Source organism: Trachemys scripta, chromosome 6 (assembly GCF_013100865.1).
Source record: "Trachemys scripta elegans isolate TJP31775 chromosome 6, CAS_Tse_1.0, whole genome shotgun sequence".
Classification (NCBI taxonomy): Eukaryota; Metazoa; Chordata; order Testudines; family Emydidae; genus Trachemys; species Trachemys scripta.
The window spans coordinates 99631438-99653861 of record NC_048303.1 but is presented as its reverse complement, the minus strand read 5'-3'; the positions used below and the strand labels follow the sequence as shown (position 1 = coordinate 99653861).

The following is a 22424-nucleotide window of genomic DNA, read 5'->3' as shown; positions in this document are numbered from 1 at the left end:
ATCATTGAATTGAATATCGAATACATTGTCGTTTTTGTTTACCTGGAGTGTCTGCAGGCATGGAGCCCCTCAGCTCCCTGTGGCTGCAGTTTGCTGTTCCCAGCTGTGGGAAGTGGTGACCTATGCCTGCGGACGCTCCAGGTAAACAAAACGTCCTGACTCGCCAGCGGCTTACCCTGATGGGCCGGGAGCCAAAATTTGCTGATCCATTTATTGATGTCAATACTGCAGCCTTTTAAAGTTGCGAAGGCTTTGTTTAGTGGACTAGATTGGCTTGAAAGGAATACTAAAAGAGCAGTGCTGCAGATCTGCATGACACTTGACCCCATGCCTTTCACAAAATGCTTCACCTTACAAGTCAATCAGAAAAAGACAATGAACGATAGTACTATAGCACTGATGTCAGTCCGCTACTGTGTAATTTGATCTCTTCATGCATTTCTACCAATGGACCTCATAAGTCTCGAGCCAATATGAATATATAATGTGCAGAATCGATGGAATCTCTAATAAAATTTAAATAGCCTGTTATTGCCACAGACGTCAGTCTACAGGGCTGCTTTGAAATAAACAAAGAACGATGATAATTTGACAGTGATAAAGCAGGTGACATTGCTATATAAAGTCCTACAAAATCTATAACTATAATAATGTTAATTTTAAATACTAGTATAAAAATAGATTAACGGTGAAATCAAAAGAAAACAGTCCGCTTATCATGCAGCGTTCAAACTTAAAGTTGTTGAATATGCAGAAGCAAACAATTGTGCCGCTGCTCGTGAATTCTGTATCAATGAGAAGCAAGAGAATGGGGGAAAAAATAAAACAACACTAAAAGACATGCCAAGAAGCAAGAAAAAATGTCCAATGAAGACATCTTCTTTTCCTGAGCTGGAGAAAGATCTCAATAATTGGGTTGTTGAATGGCCGACAAAAATGGGTACACTGTCACTAGAACTGGAATTCATCTGCGTGCTCTGCAGATGTCAAAAGACGACAACTACAAGTCAGTAAAGCCGTCAATGTTTGTCGTATCAGCAGGTGGTTGTACTTGCTTCATGAACCGTCATGGTCTCTGTCTTTGTCAGCGAACAAAGATAGCGCAAAAACTGAGAGATCTGGAAGAAAAAATCAAATCTTTCCAAAGGTTTATTATAAAATATCGAAAGGGATACGCATTTGAACTGTCACAAATAGGAAATATGGACGAAACACCGATGACATTCGATCTCCCAATTAACAGAACAGTAACAGGTGTTGGTGAAAAAACAGTTTTCATTAAAACCACTGGCCATGAAAAAATCCATTCTACAGTGGTTTTATCGTGTTTGGCAAATGGATCAAAGCTCCCTCCTGTTGATTTTGCAAAAGAAAAAGCTTGCCTAAAAACATGAAATTTCCTGCTGGTGTCATTGTACATGCACATGAAAAGGGATGGATGGATGAAAGTGGGACTATTGAATGGCTGGAAAAAGTGTGGCATAAGAGACCAGGATGTGCTCAAGCATGGTGAAGTTGACAAAAGGTGGGAAACTTATGAAGCCCGAAATCAGTCTGGTCGCCCAGTGGATCAAGAACGCGTGGATGTCCATTCCCTCGGAAATTATAGAAAAATCATTTTGGAAATGCTGTATCAGCAGTGCACTCGATGGGTCAGAAGATGATGCCATATTTGATGATGACACAACAGAGGCTGATGATGAGAAGGAATCGGAGTCTGAAGGCAACCCTGCCCACATATACGATGACAATGCAGGTACAGCTGTGACTGAAGCAGAGTTTAATGAACTGTTTGGTGAATCAGAGACTGATTCAGACTTTGAAGGATTTTAAGACTTTTTAAAGTCTCATATTGTTCTAAGTTACTTGTTTTAAATACCCGTTTACTGATTTTAAATATTGACTGTAATTTTGAAGGTGAATACATATTTGTTCAGTTATTATAACAGGCTTTTCGTTAGATTACATTAAAATAATTCTAGCAAAATTTTTGAGTGTTTCTTGTGATGCCAACTTTTAAAATATAGCAGAGGTCGGAAAACTTTGGCTCCCAGCCCATCAGGGTTTTGTTTACTTGGAGCATCTGCAGGCACAGAAACCCTCAGCTTCTAGTGGCCACAGTTTGCCGTTCCCAGCCAATGGGAGCTGAGGAAAGTGGCCCCACTTCCTGCAGCTCCCATTGGCTGGGAACTGCAAACTGTGGCCACTGGGAGCTGAAGGGCTCCATGCCTGTGAACACTCCAGGTAAAGAAAACATCCAGGCCCACTAGCGGCTTACCCTGATGGGCCAGGAGCCAATATGTGCCAACCCCTGAAATATAGGTTCGGCTTATGAAAGGATCATACAGTTTTTGCTATTTTTACCTATCCATTTTGGGGAGGGGGGTCGGCTTATAAACTAACGGGCTAATGAACGAGTATATACCGTATATGAGTAGTGTGGAGGTCTGATTAGACAGAACAATTGCTTTCTTTTGGATGGGGGAAGATAAAACTTGCACGTTTTATTACTATTTTAGAAATATGATTTGGTACAGTTTGAATTCTGCCTTTCTTGCCACTGTTCATATTCAAGCAACTGTTCTCCATGCTGAGTATATTTAGAGTTTTCTACTCCTGGAAGTTAGCAGTTCTCCCAGCATACTAAACAGAAAATATAATCCTTTTAATTGGCTAGTGTTTGAGATTAAGAACCCCTACAAAAAAAATTACCAGAGAAACAATGAATCCAAACTTCGATTGGCCCACTTCTCTAAAAGCTGACCAAGCTAGCAAATTTCAGTCTTTTCTAATAGTCCCTTAAAAATAATTGGAATGAATTTGGTAACATTTTAGTACTTCTGAAAAGGAATAACTCCTAGCGTAAGACATGTTAGATATAGTGTGAGGAAACATTGTGAAAGCTTCCTTTGACAGCTAACAGTGCAACGCCGCCACTGTTCATTTAGTTAATTACTTAGGGCCAAACTTTCAGACTTGGTATCCGAAAGTTACACACCTACTGCTGAAGACTTGCCACTCCCACTGAAGTCCCCTTTTTAAAAGTTTCTCTGCTTAGGCCAGTTGCCTAGTGTGTATTTTCACATACCTTACACCTCTTGCTATTGTGAGACTATGGTTAAGATGACTGTGAAATGTACACTTCTCACACATCAGTTATTTACTATTGGTGTGCAAAGCTAATTGCAGTCCTAGAAAGACAGCATGCATGTATCTGCACAAATAACATGATGTATCTGTGTGTAATGTTTGTATCTTTCTATTTGTTTCCTTCATCTGCAGAGTTCTATATGAAGGGAAGGAACGTGTAATTTTAGGCTGTGAGGTGATCCAAGCTACTCCCTACGGTCGTTGTGCCAATGTTAACAACAGTTCAGCTACTTCCCAACGAATCTTTATTACCTATCGAAGGGCTCCTCCAGTACGGCCTCAGAATTCCTTGGCTGTAACAGATATCTGTGTTATTGTTACCAGCAAAGGAGAAACGCCTCCCCATACGTTCTGCAAAGTTGATAAGAACTTAAATTGTGGCATGGTGAGAATAAATGTTGTTTTAAAACTTTAGGCCTTTCTAAAACAAAAAGGGACAAAACAGGAAGGCTTTTGGACTCTCTTTAATGCTGTTATTAATGTGTGTCTTCTACTGTGAATATATTTTCATTCTCAGTCTGACTTATGTCATGTTAGTTTTGAGTTCTTGTTGTTTCAGTTTTTCCCTGGAAGCTTCTGCCAGGATTATTTCCGTTAACTAACTAGTGATTTTCTCAATTTGCATGTTGAAACACCATTCCCCTTTAAAAGGGAAAGGGAAAAAACAAACCTCCTTAGTGCTAGTTAGGGGCCAGTACAAAAAACACTGTAAACACATTTCTTTACCTCTGATACTGATAACACTTTTTTATTTAAAAGTCAGAGAATCCAGTTCATTGCTTATATTCCTTGCTTGGACTTTCCATTGGACAGTACATCAATGAAATTAGTTTTACTTTTGTTTATAGTCTGCTTTGCCTTCAGTTTCTGAGCTGTAGAGTACACTTAAAATTTAGATCGACCTAGCTATGTCACTTGCAGTGTGAAAAACTCCTGAGAATCGTAGTTAAGCTGCCCAACCCCTGGGTGTAGATCTGGCTAGGTCAACGCAACCTAGCTATGGCTGCTCAGGGAGGTGAATTACCACATTGATGGAGAAACCCTTTTCAGAAATGCCTATGCTACAGCAGTGTGCTGCAGCTGTGCTTCTGTAGTGCCAATAGTTTAGACATGGCCTTAATGCAGCACTCTTTTAGTTTTCCAACACTGCAGGGAAATCTGTTTTAAAAACACTTGTATACATTGTCATACCCCAAGCCCCAAAAAACAAACCAAACACTGTGGAAATATTTCCATTGGTCTCAAATTCTGTAAAAGCTTATGATGTCCCTCTAAGGGTCTGACTTGAATGACAAAAGGAAGGAAATGCAGAGTGAAAGCTGCAGTTGCTTTATTTCACCTGTACTTGTTTCATTGTTTGTTGGCCACAGAACAGTAGGTGTCTTTTTACTTATGACCTTTGATAAAGGGCACAGTATTAACTCTGAATTTCCTGATGTGTTACTTGTTGGGCTGATGAACACCAACGTTTCCTCTAACATTTTTTATTTAAATGTCTCTGCTTTGGGTATAACTGTAAATAGGTTCAAACACTTAACCTGTACTGCTCCATTCAGATGCTGTCTCTGTGGGTTTTGATGAGACTTAATTTTGTGTCTTACAGTGGGGGTCCAGTGTGTACCTCTGTTATAAGAAGTCTATGCCGGCTTCTAACTCAATAGCATATAAAGCTGGTAAGTTTTTGCAAATAAGAGCACCTAAATATATTAGCAGAAGTACATAAGTATCCTGCCTAACTTTATTTTAAATTATTCTTTCGACTTATTAACTTTGCTCTCAGGGTAGAGATCCAATATATAACAACCATTGACAAATGTCAACCAAAATGAATTCCTATAATCCTTTTCCTCAGCTCATCCCACTTCTCCGGCAAAATCCTGAGCAAACATATAAAGCTTGTACCTAGCTCTAAAGGTAGATCAACTTGGCCTTTGTTAAACAAGCTAAGATTAGAGTTCAGGGCCCACCACTGAGAAGGTCCTCCCTTTAGCTCCCTGTTGGTCAAATCTAGTGACTGCCAGCAGATGCATCTGAGATGTAGTGTGTAGACGGAGAGGAATTAAATGATGAAAGGCCTGTAGAGAGCAAACACAACTTCATAACTGCCCAGGCTTATGCAGCAACATGTGTGATGTTTCTCACCATTGAGAACAAGTACTTGCATGCTGAGAGCAGATGGAAATGAGGCAGGAGCCTAGTCCTGTGCACCCTTCAGTAGCAGGTTTGTAGGAGCCAGGATGATGGAGATTGAGACTGCCAGGGAGAGGTGGTGTTTGGGAAGTTGAAGGGGGGCCCTAGGGTAGTTTGAGCGGGGGGCATAGCTGGGAGTGTTGATTGTTGAGGAGGGGTTTAAAAAAATCATGGCGGAAGCCTGGAATAGCCACCTCCCAACTGGCTTGGATTTAACAGGAGGAGCAGTGAGAGTAGAGGGTTAACTACATTGGCTGCTTGTTATTCGTTGTCTAGTCAGGTGAAGAAACTGCAAGGGAATCCCAGCAGACTACCCGGATAAGTTATATTTTAGCAGGGCTGTGGAGAGGCATTGAATTATTGCCATGTGTCTGGGTGCCTTGTGAGATGCCTTAACACTTAACAGTTCTTAACTTTTAATTGCACTTGGAAGGAAATTGGAAGCCAGTTCAGTCTGAGGAGATCAGGTGTAATACGCTACCAAATGACTACCGCTATTGCAAGCAATTGGCTGTGTTCTGTACTGACTTTGCTGCTTGTTTCCTTTATTTTTATGGCTTGCCTTGGCAGACTCTGCAGCCAGGTATCCTTAACTCAGTTTAGCAAATATTTATATTTGCTTTTAGTGAGCAAAAAGCTTCTCTTTATTTTGTTGTTTGTATTTTTGGGGATGGTGGGGAGTAAGAAATGGTTGGAGGTTCCAGACAATCTTTTGTTTTTATTTGTGTGTTCCTCACAACCATCAGAGCATTTTGCATATACCATGGAAGCTAGGTGCATTTCTTCTGTCCTCTTTTGCAATCTGTTCACCTATTTTAAGTGAAGGAGAGGGGCTGAGGAATGTCCCAACCAAGAACTGGCTGGAAAATCTCTACGTGTAAACCTTTCTGTGAATTTACACTAAAATAGTGGAAGTAGCATTAGTTTTTAAAAAAAGAGACCTTCCCAGTTGGGCTTATGGAGCATAAGACATCAGAAGTCTAGAGACAAGCCTCTTCCTTTGCCCATTGAATGGAATAAATTGCTAACATTTATTTCCTGAGTGGAGTTGTAAACCATAGATACTAGGGTGGATGGTGCTATATAATAACCAAGATAAGTGACATTGGTATGCTGATACTTCTGTGCAGTGTTTCTAGGAATTCAGGAGTATCTGTCAGCCAGAAATACTGCCCAAAAGGTGTTCAGTGGTCATGCATCTGTACTAGCAGTTAAATTAATTTATGTTAATTTGGTAATTTAAGTTTTAAAGTAGACAGCCTGTCAGTGAGTTCATGTTTCTATTCAATGGAACGTTAATTCTGCTCAGCAAGGCATTGCTAGTGTAGAATAAGTTTTAAGCAGCTCCTATGTAGTTTAATGCCAGATATTCGGTTATCAAAGTTTACAATTTGGAATTGTTTGAACTGTTACAAAAAGTGAGTTTTAAACATACATGGATGTTTGAAATCCATATTAGATTGTTTAGTCTCGTGCAGTTTTAACAGGAATTCTCCCCCGCCCCACTTAAGGTTATATAAGCAGCTGTGATGTCTGGTTAGCAGTAGATCTTAATGTATGTTTTCTACAGCTATACTGCTGTTGTTTTGTTCAAGGCTTGCAGAGCATTGAAAATGCACTTGCCAATCTTTCTTTCTTTTTTCCCAAAAAGGCTTAATTTTCAGATATCCAGAGGATGATTATGAGTCATTCCCATTGTCAGAATCTGTACCTCTTTTCTGCCTTCCTATGGGAGCCACTATTGAATGCTGGGATCCTCAAACCAAATACCCATTACCAGTGTTTTCAACATTTGTCCTGACTGGTTCTTCTGCAGAAAAGGTATGATTGAGTATTGTGTTGGTTTATTTGTTGTTGTTTTTTTAATGGTTGATATCCGGACTTATCCAAAGATAGAATTCAATTGGTATTGAGAGAAAATATACATGGCTGCTTCAGTATTTGAGAAATTTCAGTTATCCTACTGAATGTCTGTCACCTATGCCCTTTGGATTTATTGTGGAAAGAGGAAATACAAATCCTCCTGCTCACTTGTGACTGACTGTAGCTAAAATAATCTCCTTTCCCTTTGAGTAATTAGTCTTGCTTCTAGAAACTTTGGGGGGAATTCTGAAATATGTCCAAAATACACAAAAAAGCATGTAGGAAACCAGCTCCAAAATGAACACTGGTGTGATACTGCCTATGCAGAGCTTGAGGTGGCTGAGCCTATAGGAAGGCAAGGAACAGGCAGGCAGGAAGGAAATAATATGAAGAGTTTTTTGTGGTGTTTAGTCCCATGGGAATGAAGCATACAGTTATGGTTCCATAGAACTAAAATTGCAGGACCTGGGTGGATCAAGAAATCCAAACTCTCACTCCATGTGGGCAAAAGAAGTTTTAATCCATCCCTAGAAAAGATGTTCAACTGAAAAGGGGATCTTCAGTTGCCTCATTTATAATAATATTTAGGTTTAGTTTCTGTTGATCTCATCCCACAGTACCTGGCTCTAATATTGCTCCATGGTCATCCAAGAAGCCCCAAACCATTTCTCCACTCTAGTAATCCTTGTTGACCAAAGGACAAGTGAAACCTGTATTAATCTTTTTTCTTTATAAGGAACCTATTTTAGGATATCAGTTATTGATCTTGCATTATCAGTTTTCCAGTATATTTCAATTAACATGAAACTTCGGCAGGCAAGATTGGGAGTGTTAGGAAAAGTTACTCTTCTGTCAAAAGTCTATGTAAAATGGGTTCTAAACATCAAGCTCCTGTGTGGTTTTATGTGTAGTGCAACCACCACATGGAAATGTTCATAAACAGAACAGTTTTCTAAATTGGTTTGGGTTGTGTAGAAGGTGCTATTTCATAGCATAGAAGCTCTGGGTTCCTTCTGGATGTTGTTAGTTTCTTATATGTAAACTTTTTGGGGGGCAGCGGGAGAGACCAGAGAAATATTAAACTTAAAAGTTCATATTTCTATATTCATAAGGATGCTTTAATATAGAACCAAATATTTCTCTCTGTGTGTGTGTGTGTATTGTCTAGGATCCCCAGCCATGGACTATGGCCCCTTTTGTGGTACTTATGGACTAGAGCCCCATTGTACAAACACATAGCAAAAAGAATGAAGTACTTTAAAGAAATTAAACCCAACTTTCTGTTTAATGTTGGGCATAACCATTTGCTTGTTTGTGGGTTTGTTTGTTTTTTGTTTTGTTTATCCTTCAGGTGTATGGTGCTGCTATTCAATTTTATGAGCCTTATTCCCGGGAGCTGCTAACAGAAAAACAATGTATGCAGCTGGGTCTCCTGACAGCTGTGGAGAGAAAAGTGGTTACTTCCAAATCCATCAATTCCAACACGTGCATCTGCCTTCTCTCTCACTGGCCTTTCTTCGAAGCCTTTCGAAAATTTCTTATGTTCATCTACAAGCTCTCTGTCTCTGGGCCTCATCCTCTTCCAATTGAAAAGTATGTTTGCCATCTTCCAAATAAATTAATGTTTCAAGGCACTTAAATGTAGATGTAGCTCAAAAAGTGAGATGACCATATGTAAATGGCACTTTCTTACTTGGTGTATTTGTTCTGTACTCTTGACTGTACTATATGGCTTCTACTGAATTGACAAAAATTACTTGTTCCTACTGTTAGCACTACTGTAGAGCCAATATGGCTATGAGGAGTGGAGTGGATATTTTCCTGCTTCATTTATTAATGTTCTGTCTTCATGTTCTCTTACTGGTGACAGAAGAGGCAAAAAAAGCTACATTTTTAGATCCTCACTTTAGATTTGCAGCACTGCGATTTAGAAAAATAAATCTGTTCTTTTAAAATGAATTGATTTGGTATGAAGTCACTGAGGGTATAAACAGGGAACCCCAAGGATATTTAAAGAAGATGCATATTTAGGCTATTTTTAAAATCAGCAATTAATGTAGAGTGGTCATGACCATCTCTATAAGGAACAAGATTTCATGGCTCCCATCATATGCCTAACAAACTAATTCACAACACTTGAAAAAAGTGGCATATGTGCTGGAAATATTGATACTTACAGAAATGGCACACTTCAAGAAATGACACTTTTAGGGAGACCATTTCATTGGTTTTATTGGTTACATTTCATCAAAAGATCCAGTGTAGACTTTGGTGCACTTCCCCCCCAGCCCCCTTTTTTTGTTTGTTTTTTTGGTTTTGGAAAGGACATCTAAAAGTCAATATGCCGCTTGGTGGTATCTTCTGTGTCTCCCACTGTTCCCTTGAGGTGCCAGAGCTGCTAATACTTACTTTCTTTACACGCTAAGAATGTGTGAAAGGAGATATTTTTGTAGCAATTTATGTATGGATAAGGAGGCCTTTGGAGCATTTTTATGAATCTTAACTAAATGATCTCTGTACAACCCATTGCAAGTAGTGAAGACCGTATTAGACAACTGTGTATGTTAACTGAGTACAGAGGAGACTGTAATCCTATTAATGGGAAGATACATTTGGATGAATCTGACCTGTAGATCAGCACTCATATTTGATTCCTGTCATCAGTGAAACTCTTCTCTGTGCCTCCTAACCTCCAATTTACCAGACTGAGACTGGAGATTTACTAGTTCTTGGTTATTCCATAATCACTAATCTGAATAATATGCTATTATGTTTCGGGATGGGCTATTATGTTTTTTTAAGGCTGGGCTAATAACTAACCCATCTCTCCTTTTAAGACACGTTTTAGAGTAACTTTGCTGTACAATTACAGCCTAAAAATGCTTGAAACATAAACTGTAGCTTAAACCATCATTTCTATCTGTTAAGGTATGGTGTACACTGCTAAAATGGTAATTGAATTAGTAATGTAGCTAGATTAAAATACCACCTACAATATTAAAAGTAGCAATTTAAGATTTTGTATCTTTGAAAACTATAAGCTGTTGGAGCTTTTATTTATTTATTTATAGTTCTGTGTTGTGTAATAATGTCTCAGAAGATATAAACAAAAATAAGTGCAGATGACCTTAAGTTGATAGTCCTCAGTTCCCTGGGGATTTTTCCAAAGATGGGTTTTTACAGTGGCTTGAGATCAGAGAATATCATACTGTATCAGTCTTCTCAGTAATCTCCTGACCTAACCAAAACCAATGAAAAGATCTCAGATGACTTAATTTTAATTGAGAATAGAGTATTACTGACTATTAGCCATGAAGTTAGTTTGGATTAAACGTAGGATCAACGTCCATCGAGATTAGTTAATGACACTGACAACCCCTTCCCACTCCACACCCCAAAATTCATCTCAGACTAGGCTGTGAGGGAGGTGAGAATAACTTTACCAGTGTTCCACTTATTTAAATAAAATATTGGGGAAGCTACATTAATCAATGAAATATAGAGCTTTTGACTTCTAGACTGTCAGTTCGAATCCAGCCCAGGGTCTGTAATGACCAAGTGTTACCACTGTTTTACAGCTATTAACCATACTACAGTGTTTGATAAGAGTGGGATGGTCTGTGTCCAGTTCCTAGTGGACAAGTGTCAAAATAATTAAACTGCCACAGTTAGTGCTAATTGACCCCCTTGTTGGCTGCATGTCACAGGGATGAGTGAAATGTTAAAAAGTTTGATCAGGGAGAAGCCAAGAATTTGGCAAGGAAACACTCTCCCTCTTCGAAGTCACACCTATGAAAGGTTGAGGCACATAGGTGTGAAGCATGACAAAACTCACTGTTCTAAGTGAGCTAGCAGGCAATGAGAAATGCCCTGCTGTTGTTAGAGTATGGATAGAATAAAGTGATGGTAGTGGTCCATTTTTCATAATTTTTTTGAGGGGGTGGGAGGTTGTGTTTGGAGGGACAATGCCATGTCATTTAATCCCCAGATTAAATGTACCTGTTTGCAAATAGTGTGCAGTATACTCTTTTTTACCTCTGCTTAGTGTTGTTTATTTGGAAAAATATTCACTGCAATAAAAAACCCCAATAAAACCTACATTTGCCATAGGTTCTAAACATACACAACCTGAGTATGTGGTATTTAATAATCAGAATGCATTTTGTAGGCATGGTAAGTGGGTTTTTAACACATTTATTTTTAAAATGGCATCTTAACTTTGAATTTTAAAATGTGTACCTTTCATCTGTTGTCTCATGCTGAATAATTGATGCTTGACACAATATTATAGTTAAATGCAGTTTCCTCTTGCTGTAGGACACTTGAGGAATCTCTTCCCTGTTGTCCTACAGCAGTTAAGTGTGTAAGTGACTTTGCAAACCTTCCTCTGGACTGCTTTAAAGGAGTTAAAGAGGGAAAAAAAAGAAAATATGTAAAAGCAAACCCGATGAAAGGCTGTCTGCTATACTTAAAACTGAATTTGCTGAATTGAAAACTATTTATTTATTTAAATATTCTTTTCAGGCACATATCCCATTTCATGCACAATATACCTTTCCCTTCACCTCAAAGACCAAGAATCCTTGTACAGGTAACCAAAATATCTACTACTTTTTCTGGTTATAAAGATGGGGTGGCCCTTCTCCCAGGCACTGAAAGTGTGGGTTCTTCCTTTGGGCTTCTGTCCTCAGCCTTAGACCTACTCTTTACACAAGGAGCCAAATGCTCCTCTCTTACAGCTCTGTAAATTTGGAGTAGTACACTTGAAAGTCCAGAGGAGCTCTTACAGATTTACAATCATGAAACTGGCAGTAGAATGTTCTTCTGGTTCCTCAAATTTCCATTACTTACCTCTTTATTTTGTAGGCACCCTTTACTGTACCATATTTCTTCTTTCTACTGTACCCACCCACCCGGAAGTCTCTTAGATGAGCCACCCCTCTTGAAGTATCTGTAGTGCCACTCTGTTAATCACCAGGCAGTGGTTGAATGTTCAGTGCTATGTCACAGACTGCTCCTTGTAACTTCTGTGAGTTGTCTCAGTGATTACTCTGGGTCTTCTGTTCACTGGGTCAAGAAGTTTCAAGGGTTATCTCTGATAATATCTCTCTGCATAGCATTGTGACATTCTGCCTTTAGTGTGGTTGCTGTGCCATCAGAATATTCTGTCGTAAACTTTGATTGGAATATTGTACTGTCTTGAATTGCCACATAAATCCATTTAATGTTTTCACCTTTTTCAGCTTTCTGCCCATGATGCATTAATATTGTCTCAACCAGTTTCTACACCCTTGCCACTCAGGTAACACTAACAATGTTTAAATTCTATACGGCTTATTGATGAGGGTTTTTTTTTTTTTTTTTTTTTAAATGGGCCGGGGATGAAGCATGAGAGAAAGTAAAACTTTACCATAATATAATTGAAATTTCAGATAATTGTAAAAGATCAAATATATGTATACTGCATATTTATAATGCAGTTTGTGTGGAAAAGTAGTGTCCAAACCCCATCACGTATGAGGGAGTAATAAGGCTTGAATACTTACTATATATGAACAGCAGATGATTGCTTGCTGGCTCAGTGTAGGATCTCTTTTGAGCAGAGATTGCTAGCTCAGAGTGATTATTTTTTTAAATAGTTGATATTTTGGTAACTGAGTTATATGTCATGATCTCCGTATTTTGCTTTTGCAATAGAGATTATTTGTTGTTTTACATCCTTTTCCCACCCTTCTAATCCACGGGGGAAAGTACAATGCTGATGGCCACAATCAAGTAGTGTGTATACATGTGCAAGCACATTGGAAGGAGTCTAAAGATGTATTTGTATAGTCATAGAGGCTGGCATGTTCTCTGCAAAAGCAGTCTGAAGCCTTCTCTTTTCTGGAGCCCTGTACACACAGTTTAAATTTGTAGTATACATATTTATATTTACAAATTTCCTTTTTAGTTTTAACACTTCAATCAACCTTTGTTCAGACTGGAAAACAAATATTTTCTCTGGAAACTTTTGTTTTTATATTGTACCTCATATGCTGGAGGATCCCAAAGAGTTATTTGCAAATGACATGTGTCGAGCACCTTTGGAATGTATCCACCTTAATAGTGGAGAATAGCAGCCAGTCAGCAAACTGCACAGTGACGTGGTGCATAAAGAGAGACTCTCCCTCCAGGACAGGAGAGTAAACCCCACCTCTTTTGTATGAAGTGTCAAGAATCTTTAATGTCCACACATCACGCACACAAACTAAACTGCATGGAATTAAACTTGTATCTATCTCAGAAATATGAAGGATTGAGTTGACCCAGCTGCAATTAGAACTTGTGATGTTAGACCCCTGGAATGAATGGGTATAGTTTTTTGATGAACTGATTGAATTATTCCATCCTAAATAGTGATGCCAGATATCTGCATAGCTGGAACATTCACTAGCCAAACAGGCCTTCCTTTCATAATGCCTATTTTATTTCATAGCAAGTTCGGCTGATGGCTGCTCATGCACGTAACAGGAAACTCATAAACATAACAAAGAACAATTTACTGAAGCTATTTTAAAGAGGTTCCCTTGGATTTAGTTTCTGTTTGCAATAGTGAAAATCCCGTATTGAGGTGGTGGTTATTGACTAGCTATTCATAATGACATGAATTGAAGCCAACAACTCCTCTCAGCCAGTCATAGTTCCCAGTAAATGCCCAGCGTTTTGATTGCTGTTGCTGTAGCAATTATTATATCTTTAGCTGTATGTTGAACACTACTGTTTGGATCCAAGTAATCTTCTCTTCTCTTCCTAGTGGAGCAAACTTCAGTACTTTGCTGATGAATCTTGGACCAGAAAACTGTGCTACTTTGTTACTCTTTGTATTGCTAGAAGGCAAGATCCTGCTGCACTCTCTGAGACCAGCTGTACTGACTGGAGTAGCTGAAGCTGTAGTCGCTGTAAGTACAGGATGTTCTGTACAGTAGTGAACAAATGAAGTCATTGCTGACTCCACAGTGTAATTTTTCATTATGATTTCACTTTTTCATCACCTTCTAGAGTTGACCCCAAACCCCCTCCTTTTGGCTTGAAAATGCTCATGCCTAGTCTCAGCCAAACTGTGATAAAAATCTTTTTGTGTTACTGTGTTTATATTAAATGCCACTGTTATTTGTTTTATTTAAGTTGCTGACTCTTTTGCAGTCCTTGACAATTGCTTTTGGGGTATTTAATGGTTGATGCTTTCCAAGGTAATGGAATGCTGACTTCTTGAGAAGTCAGAGACCACAAATAACAGGTCAGAGGTCCTAGAGAAGGGTCCGTGTGTCCTTAAGAAGCGGTACCATAGGAAATCTTTGGACACAAGGAAGGTACCTGGGAGTTGGGACTTAACTCTTACAAACTCTCTAGAGATCTGTACATCCAAATTCAAATGCCTCAGGAGACACTGGAGATGTACTTTTGAACCAGATGTCTGTTTCTATGCCAATAATAATGGTCTCTTTGTGGGTTAAATTAATGGAAAGTGTGTGGTTTAAAAAAAAACAAAACACTTGAGTTATTAGAATGACACAAAAACATTTGCATAAACTCACATGGCTCAATCAACTCTTGTTGAAATAAATAGTCCCTTTTCTGAACCAAAATTAATTGCAAGAAACTTCAGCCTAAAACTTGAGAAGAAACCTTCTACTCTGAACCTCTCTTTAGCTTTACAGTTCTCTTGACTCCTGTACTTATCATGAACATCATCTCTCTCTTTGGTGGGGGAATAGCAAAGTTTGAAGCTCAGATCTTCTTTGGTTTCTGAAATCTTTTGTTAATGCCATATTGTTCACACTTCAGTGCAGCTATATTTTTCCTTTGGGGGGTGGGGGGTCTAATCAACATTTTTTTTTTTTTTAACTTTTAGTAAAATGTTTGCAGATTAGGTTAAATCAGGTTAACAATATATTTTTCAAGTGCATTTTCACTTCCAGTGCAAAGCAAATTAAATGTGGACGTATCAGGTGAGGATATTGCAAGCACAGTTGGTGAAGGAACTACAGCAGAAATCCATGAAATTCCTGCTTCCTCAATGAATTTTTCTGATGCCTTCAGGAGTGGCTAATATATTTAATATTTGACTGTAAATTAATGTGTGATTGCCCTAAATAGCTGTTTTACAGCAGTGGCATTTTGTGAATGTCCATTATGATTAGGTCTCAGTTTTAATGGTTATAACTATTAGAATTGCTATAGTTTGTTGTGCAGCCCTTTAAAAAGTGCACTGAAGAACCTGTGAGGCAACCTTGACAGTGGCTTGAGTTGGTGACTGTAACACAGCTCTTAGTAGTTTTGTTTGTTACCTGTATTCACCAACTTCACTTGTTTTTTATTGTACGATATCTGTGTTGTCCTGTTTAATACATGGGTTTAATTTCATTTTTCCTTCAGATGATATTTCCATTTCAGTGGCAGTGTCCATACATCCCGCTGTGTCCTTTGTCTCTGGCAGCAGTGCTCAGTGCTCCTGTTCCATTTATAGTTGGAGTTGATTCACGATACTTTGATCTGTATGATCCACCACAGGATGTTGTTTGCATTGACTTAGACACAAACATGGTATACCTGTAAGTTTTTTGATTTAAACTTCTACTGATTTTTATATAGAGATCCAGAAATCCCTAAAGTAACCAATAAGCAGATATGTGTACAGGGGTTCTCAAACTTTTTTGTACTGGTGACCCCTTTCACATAGCAAGCCTCTGAGTGCAACCTCCCCTTACATTAAAGTGTTTTTAATTGATATTTAACACCATTATAAATGCTGGAGGCAAAGCGGGGTTTGGGATGGAGGCTGACTGCTTGCGACCCCCCCATGTAATAGCCTCGCGACCCCTTGAAGGGTCCTGACCCCCAGTTTGAGAACCCCTGGTATAGAAGAATGTTCCATCAGCCTTTCTCTCTCTGCTGCTGTTAATGCTTCATAGCAAACCAAAATGTACCAAATCGGCGTCTTGGGCTAAATTCAGAAGTGTGATGCAAGTGGTGGTGTAAATCTGAGTGTGTAAGTGTTGCTGTATCATAATGTGAGGAGGGTGGAATTGTAGGACAGAAAAATCAAGCGATCAGAGGGTGTAAGCTAAACTATGGGAGGGGCCTGCATCTTATACCATCCTGTTGGTTGCTTTCCTTGCTGCAATCTCACCCTTGCACCACCATTTACACCATCTCTGAATTTGGTCTGCATGAGTGAAATACAATTCCAGATGTGTCCCATGAGCATACAGATGTTCAGTTTAATGTAAAACTATCAGCTGAAATAGAAATGTATTTAAAATGCTGATGTCCACTTTTCAGGTCCTTTGTCAAGCATGAATTCAGTCTTCTAAGTCATTAGGGAAGCTTTAGTTCCTTTAGCTGGATGAGTTATAATGACATGAAGCATATATTGTGCGGAGAAAAATACCTTCCATTAAAACTTAGACCCTTAGGTTGCATTTCTAACCCTGTTGAATTTAGTATATAATAAAATGGCAAACGGGTCTGTGGAAAACAGATGTGTGAGGCCAGACATGCTCTAGAGAAGAATTTTCCTGGTACTACAAAATTCAAACTCTTGAATGCTCACTAGTCCAAACCACAATTCTTTTCAAAACCACATTTTATGTACCAAGAATTACATTCAAACCATAATTCTGAAGTGGCAGGAAAATATCTGATAATGCTGCTCTTAATTTGCCTTTGGCAATATTAATAATGTAAATATTTCAATTAAAACTTTATATTGCGTTCTATTGCTTCTACATGCAATGCAGTACAAACTTGATTTCTGGTTAACTTCCATTGTTGTTTCAAATACTGCACTGTATAGACAAATTAGGGGAGGAATGACTGAAGTACATGTTGGACTAGCTGAATGACTGTATAAGCCTTTTTCTTGCTGTAATAAAGAACTCCCATTAATCTAATAATCATACGCTCTTCTGAAAATGCTAACCTACTAGTGTTAAGTGACCCCTATCCATATTGTAACTGAATGAGTAGAGTGTTTCTATCTTCAGTTTGTTTATTTTGTGCATCTCAACATTTTGCATATAGTCAGTTTTATTGTTTCCACTGTATAGTTAGTTAAATTTCCTTCTTTGTCTGTCACCCAGCAACAATAGAGAATTTTAAGAAAGTAATTATGAAACCACAAATTCAGAGGGATTCTGGCAGCTGTGGTACCAAAAAAATCCTTTTTTTTTTTTTTTTAACAACTTTTTTTTTAAGATGGCTAGATTTCATGTTAACTGTGTCCTTTTAATGTTATAAACTGTGTATAAGGTATACTATGCTTCATTAACTGTTACTGTTTTTGTGTTTTCCTTATTGTGAATGAGTTAACTAAAAGTAATTGCCTCCTTTATGCAGTTATCGGTGCAATTCCCCCTCTCAAAGAAAAGTTGACCTTTCTTTCTTCAACGTATTTATTACAATGATTTAAACTTAATCATTAATGTAAAAATAAGATGTTGATTAATTTAGACTTAATCAGTTAGTGAATTGTCTCATGCCTTTTAGGATTATTCCAGGCTCGTGGAAACAACAATCTTGAATGATGATGTTGGCTGTAATTGCAAACTGTACATGTTTTCTTTTTTTCTGTAGAAATACATTTTGTGAGGTGCCATGTCAAATTTTTAACTCTAATCAGATTTTCACGCTTAAACATTTGAGTTACAATTAGTCAGTGGGTTTGACTCAGTTTGAACATTTTCTTCTTTTTCTTCATGTCAAGAGGACAGTTCCTGTGATATTTATTGAAAAAAGAAGTGTTTCCTTTCAACTACTGCAAGACTCACTGTCCCTGTGGTAATATCAAAGGAAATACTGCAGAACAATGCTGCTTGTGTATTTTTTTTTAAAATGGAAATATTGCAGAATTTGTTCTTAGCAGTCCATTTAGGAGATTGTACTATGGAAGGAATGGTGGCTAGGAAGAGGAAAATAATAGAATTGAAAGCTTTTTTCTTCAATGTAACAATAGCTTAGTATTTGGTTTTGGGGTATTTTTGTTTAAAAACACTGCTAGTGGAGACTTAAGTATTCAGTCATGGAGATGTGATTCTCCAGTGAGTAGTGGTGCGGTATTAAGTAGAGATAGATGAATTGCAAAAGGTTCAGTTCAAATAAGCAGCTGAAAGTTCAAATGATATAAAACTTATTTGGACTAGTTACTGGGTTGGAAATCTTCTAGGAACTAGACTTCTTGTGAGACTCCCAGTAGTTCCTGGCACTAACTTGGTTAAAACCTGGTGGTGAAGAACAGTGGCAAAATGCAATGTTTAAAAAGCCTCTCAAACTTAAAAAACAGAAACAACAACAAATCTTTTGGTTAAGGCAAGGGACTGGGACTCAGGAGACCTGGTTTCCCTGCCCAGCTCACAAAGCAGGTGCTTGGGGCGGCCACTTCGGAGAGGGGCGGCACGTCCAGCTCTTTGGCGGCAATTCGGCGGACAGTCCCTCACTCCTGCTCGGAGCGAAGGACCTCCCACCGAATTGCCGCTGCAGATCACGGCTTTTTTTTTTTTTCTTTTTTGTTTGGCTGCTTGGGGCGGCCAAAACCCTGGAGCCGGCCCTGCCAGCTCAGTCACGTAGGTCTATGTTTTCAAGACTATCATCTAAAATTATTTGCTTATTTTGGCCATTTTACTGATAGCAACTGTAGCCTGGTTTTCAGAGGTGCTGAATACCTGCATCTCCCACTGAAGTAGATTGGAGCTGTTGGTAGCTTCACCTCTGGAAATACATATCCTCCTTGTCTTTCCTCATCTGCATAATGGGGCTATTTCTTTATCTCAGCAACATGTTCATGCAGAATCCATGTCAGTGAAGTACTTTGCATGGAAGACTGTGTAGAAGCATGAAGTGTTATAAATGAATGTTATTGCTGGCTTTTCTTTTATTCACGCTCCATTCCTTTTTCCATGGGGAGATGCATTTTATTAAATATAACAGTGCTGCTATAGTGAAGCTAATTTTGAAAGACCTTTACAGCTGAATAGAAAGGATAATAATTTTCAGAAAGGCTGTGTTTTCTAGTACAACAGTGTCAACTAGTCAAGTGTCTTTTGAAAGCATTTAGTACTAGTAGCTCTGTTATCATAGACTGATGAAGCATTATTTACTGCCAGCAAATGTTGAATGGCTTTCATTCATCCAACCTTCTCTTTAGTGCCTATTCTTTGTTGCTTTAAGACTATATCGGCAAAAGTAACAATGACAATCTTTTTGAGGGAGATTGTTAGGAAAAGAAGAATTTGGGATTTAAAAAAAAGTCTTCCTTTTTGTTTTATTTGTTGAACTGGAGAAACAGTACAGCCAATGTTGCTATAGAGAGATCAGGGAGAGAAAGTGGGAGGAGAGTTTCCTGAGCACACGACTGCAAGCTAGGGATCAGAGTTCTAATCTTGGCTCTGACTTGCTGTATAGTTTGACAGCTGTCGCTTAAATCCTCTGCCTCAGTTTCCTCATGAGTAAAATGGGAGTGATCTTGCAAAGACTCCTGTGAGGCTGGGCTCATTATTTGTAAAACACTTTGAGAATGAAGAGACTTGTATAGTTGCTAAGTTTATAATTTCTGCAGGCAATTTTATCTCCTAGTAAAATCTTGTATTCCCCCCCCCCCCGCCCAAAATAAGAATGTAAACAGCTATACTAATAGTGATCCAACAATAGGTGAGTAATCCTATTACTGATGCAAAGCAAAAAACGAGCATGCCTGCATCAGCCAAGCTAGTAATAAATTACTGACTAGTCCTGTGCCAGCAATATCAGCTACATTCCCTGCTACAATAACTTCCCTCTCCCCTTGCATTCCAGAAGGGAGGCACATACATGCCTACAGTTCTCAGCATTCACCCCCCACCCTCTCCGTTTATTTCTTCTCTGCTAAACAAGGACTTGCATTGTAGCCACTGTCTTTCTAACCAAGGAAGAACCTCCCTTTACGCCAGTTAACTGCATTGCTTAATCAACGACATGGGTTCCGAAATGTGTGCTGAATCCTTAGCCTTCCCAGTTCCTGCTGGCCTAGTATTGAGACTGGAAATAGACATTGAATCAATGTCTGTGGTACATGTGGCAGTGCAGCATATGACCATAAAGATACCAGGCAGGACCCCAATACTATTGTAATTTTTACATGCCTTTTAATACTAACTACTCTGATCCTAAGTGCTATGCTTACCCTTTTCTGCCATGCATCAAGCCTATATTTTATATTTATACTACAGCTATTGGATACAAAATGGAATAGGAAGCTCAGTAAGTGAGATGAATTGTATGTTTTCATGTCAGTCGAATGCAGATGAGCCTGATTAAATTATTTTCTTCAATGAGATAAAAGCAGCCACTTTGAGATTTATTAAAGCACCGATTTAAATGTCTAAACCAAATCTAAACAAAAGTTCTGGTTTCAGGTTAATCTGGGATCAGATCCAAACTCAGTTTAGACTGCTATATTATTTGGAGGAAACAAAATAGTTTTCAGTTCTCTGTCCTTTCTACTGTGTGTTTTATTTCTACACAGAAATAAAACTGATGAAAAGGCATCTCTCCAATGCTATTTCCTTGTTTTGGTATTGAGCCATCTTGAAAGTGAAGTAACAAAAAACATTAAGTTTTCACACACTTACTATTCTTTTTTATTTTGCATGCATTGTTTGTTTCACTGTTTAGATCGGATGATAAGAAGAGCGTGAACTGGAAACAACTTCCTAAGAAGCCATGCAAAAGTCTACTCAGCACCTTAAGGAAATTGCATCCACAGCTGGCGTTGGGTAAAGCATGGGGATGGGAAAGAAAGCTGCCCTATGCAAGGGAATTACAATAATTTTCACAGAACATTTATTTTGCTGGTACAAACCAGCAACTCTTACATTTATTGCCATGGTTCTTAGTTGTTAAGGCCATCCCTTTAAGTACATGGCATGACATTTTTGCACTTTTACTTTGCTGTCATTCTGAACTTTAAACCATACGACGATTCTTTCCAGTTCTGAACATAGATGGGGCTGTCAAAAGAGTTATGTTTCAAACACAGTTCAAACACAGCTTCCACTGAACCATATTTTGGAAATGAATCTGTTATGTTCATGTTAGACCATTACTCTACTCTAAACAATTGCCAAGATAACTGAAAAAATACTAAGGGTATGAGGGCAATAAGTTTTTAACAATATTTACATAGTCTGCTGAAAATGTGAGTATAAAAGTCAATAAGTAGCTTAAACTCTGACCAAATATTGGTAAAGAAATTATGCGTTTTGTTCAGTGAATAATTTCTTATTTTGGCTTGGCCTGTCCAAACCAACTGTTTGACAGGAGCGACATTCAAACTATTTTCAGACACTGCAGCCTTTGGAGTATAGATAGGATCTTTCAATATAAAGTTTTAAGTTGGTTTAATAATACACACCTTACACTGAACTGAGGGGGTGGTGCTGGCTCCTATGTCACAAATATATAAAGACTGTAAAATGAAGGAAACCTTCAAACACAAGAAATAATATGCCGTGATTTAAGGAATTAAATGACTTTCTGCCTTTCCCTCTCTTTTCAATAAGCTTTCAGTGAAAGCCTTGTGCATAACCTGCCCTTGCTTTGAGTTCTCTCAGCAGGATCTATTAAGAGTCAGATGTTATAATTAACACAAAACTGATAGTCTCAGTTCCAAATTTCATTGGAGCAGAGGCAATGGAGAACATCATCAAATTGGGTTAATGCTTTTATTCTTTTTCACTACACATATTAAGTTAACACCGCTAAGGGAAAACTGTCATAAAGATAGCATAGAAATGGATTTCTCTTGTGGGTGTAGGGAAAAACAGTCTGCATAACTCAGTTTTAGAAGACTGAAGCCCCTTCATAACACAGTAAACTACAATTGTAGTAGTATTAAAATAAAACTCATACAAAAATGTCTTGATATTCTAGTTTTTTCTCTTAAATTTCACAGAAATCTTATAAATGAACTGAGATAGAGATGATATTGATATTACAGGGTTGAAGCAAGGCCACCTGCAGAGTGACAAAATAAAAAAAAAAAGTAGCAATATAGCATACTGGGGGTAAATTTTTAGCACCTCTCATCTACTTGTGCTTTCACAAAATTCTGAGAACACATGCATGTGCCCATTCATTACAAGTGTAAACACTGCATGCCACCTGGCTGTTTCTAACACTTTACTGCACAGAGATGTTAGAATTTTTAA

At 38.3% G+C, this 22424-nt stretch overlaps 1 protein-coding gene across 6 annotated transcripts in view; it reads left to right on the top strand.

The window, feature by feature from the left end:
- DENND4C (DENN domain containing 4C) overlaps positions 1-22424 on the top strand; it is a 117308-nt gene that overhangs the window by 48521 nt on the left and 46363 nt on the right. For all 6 annotated transcript variants that reach the window (XM_034774577.1, XM_034774574.1, XM_034774573.1 and 3 more), the window contains exons 3-11: positions 3283-3535; positions 4754-4823; positions 6992-7161; positions 8555-8796; positions 11728-11794; positions 12447-12505; positions 13997-14141; positions 15619-15794; positions 20890-20990. In XM_034774577.1, coding sequence (XP_034630468.1) covers positions 3283-3535; positions 4754-4823; positions 6992-7161; positions 8555-8796; positions 11728-11794; positions 12447-12505; positions 13997-14141; positions 15619-15794; positions 20890-20990 — 1283 coding nt within the window. The remainder of the gene's footprint in view (positions 1-3282; positions 3536-4753; positions 4824-6991; positions 7162-8554; positions 8797-11727; positions 11795-12446; positions 12506-13996; positions 14142-15618; positions 15795-20889; positions 20991-22424) is intronic.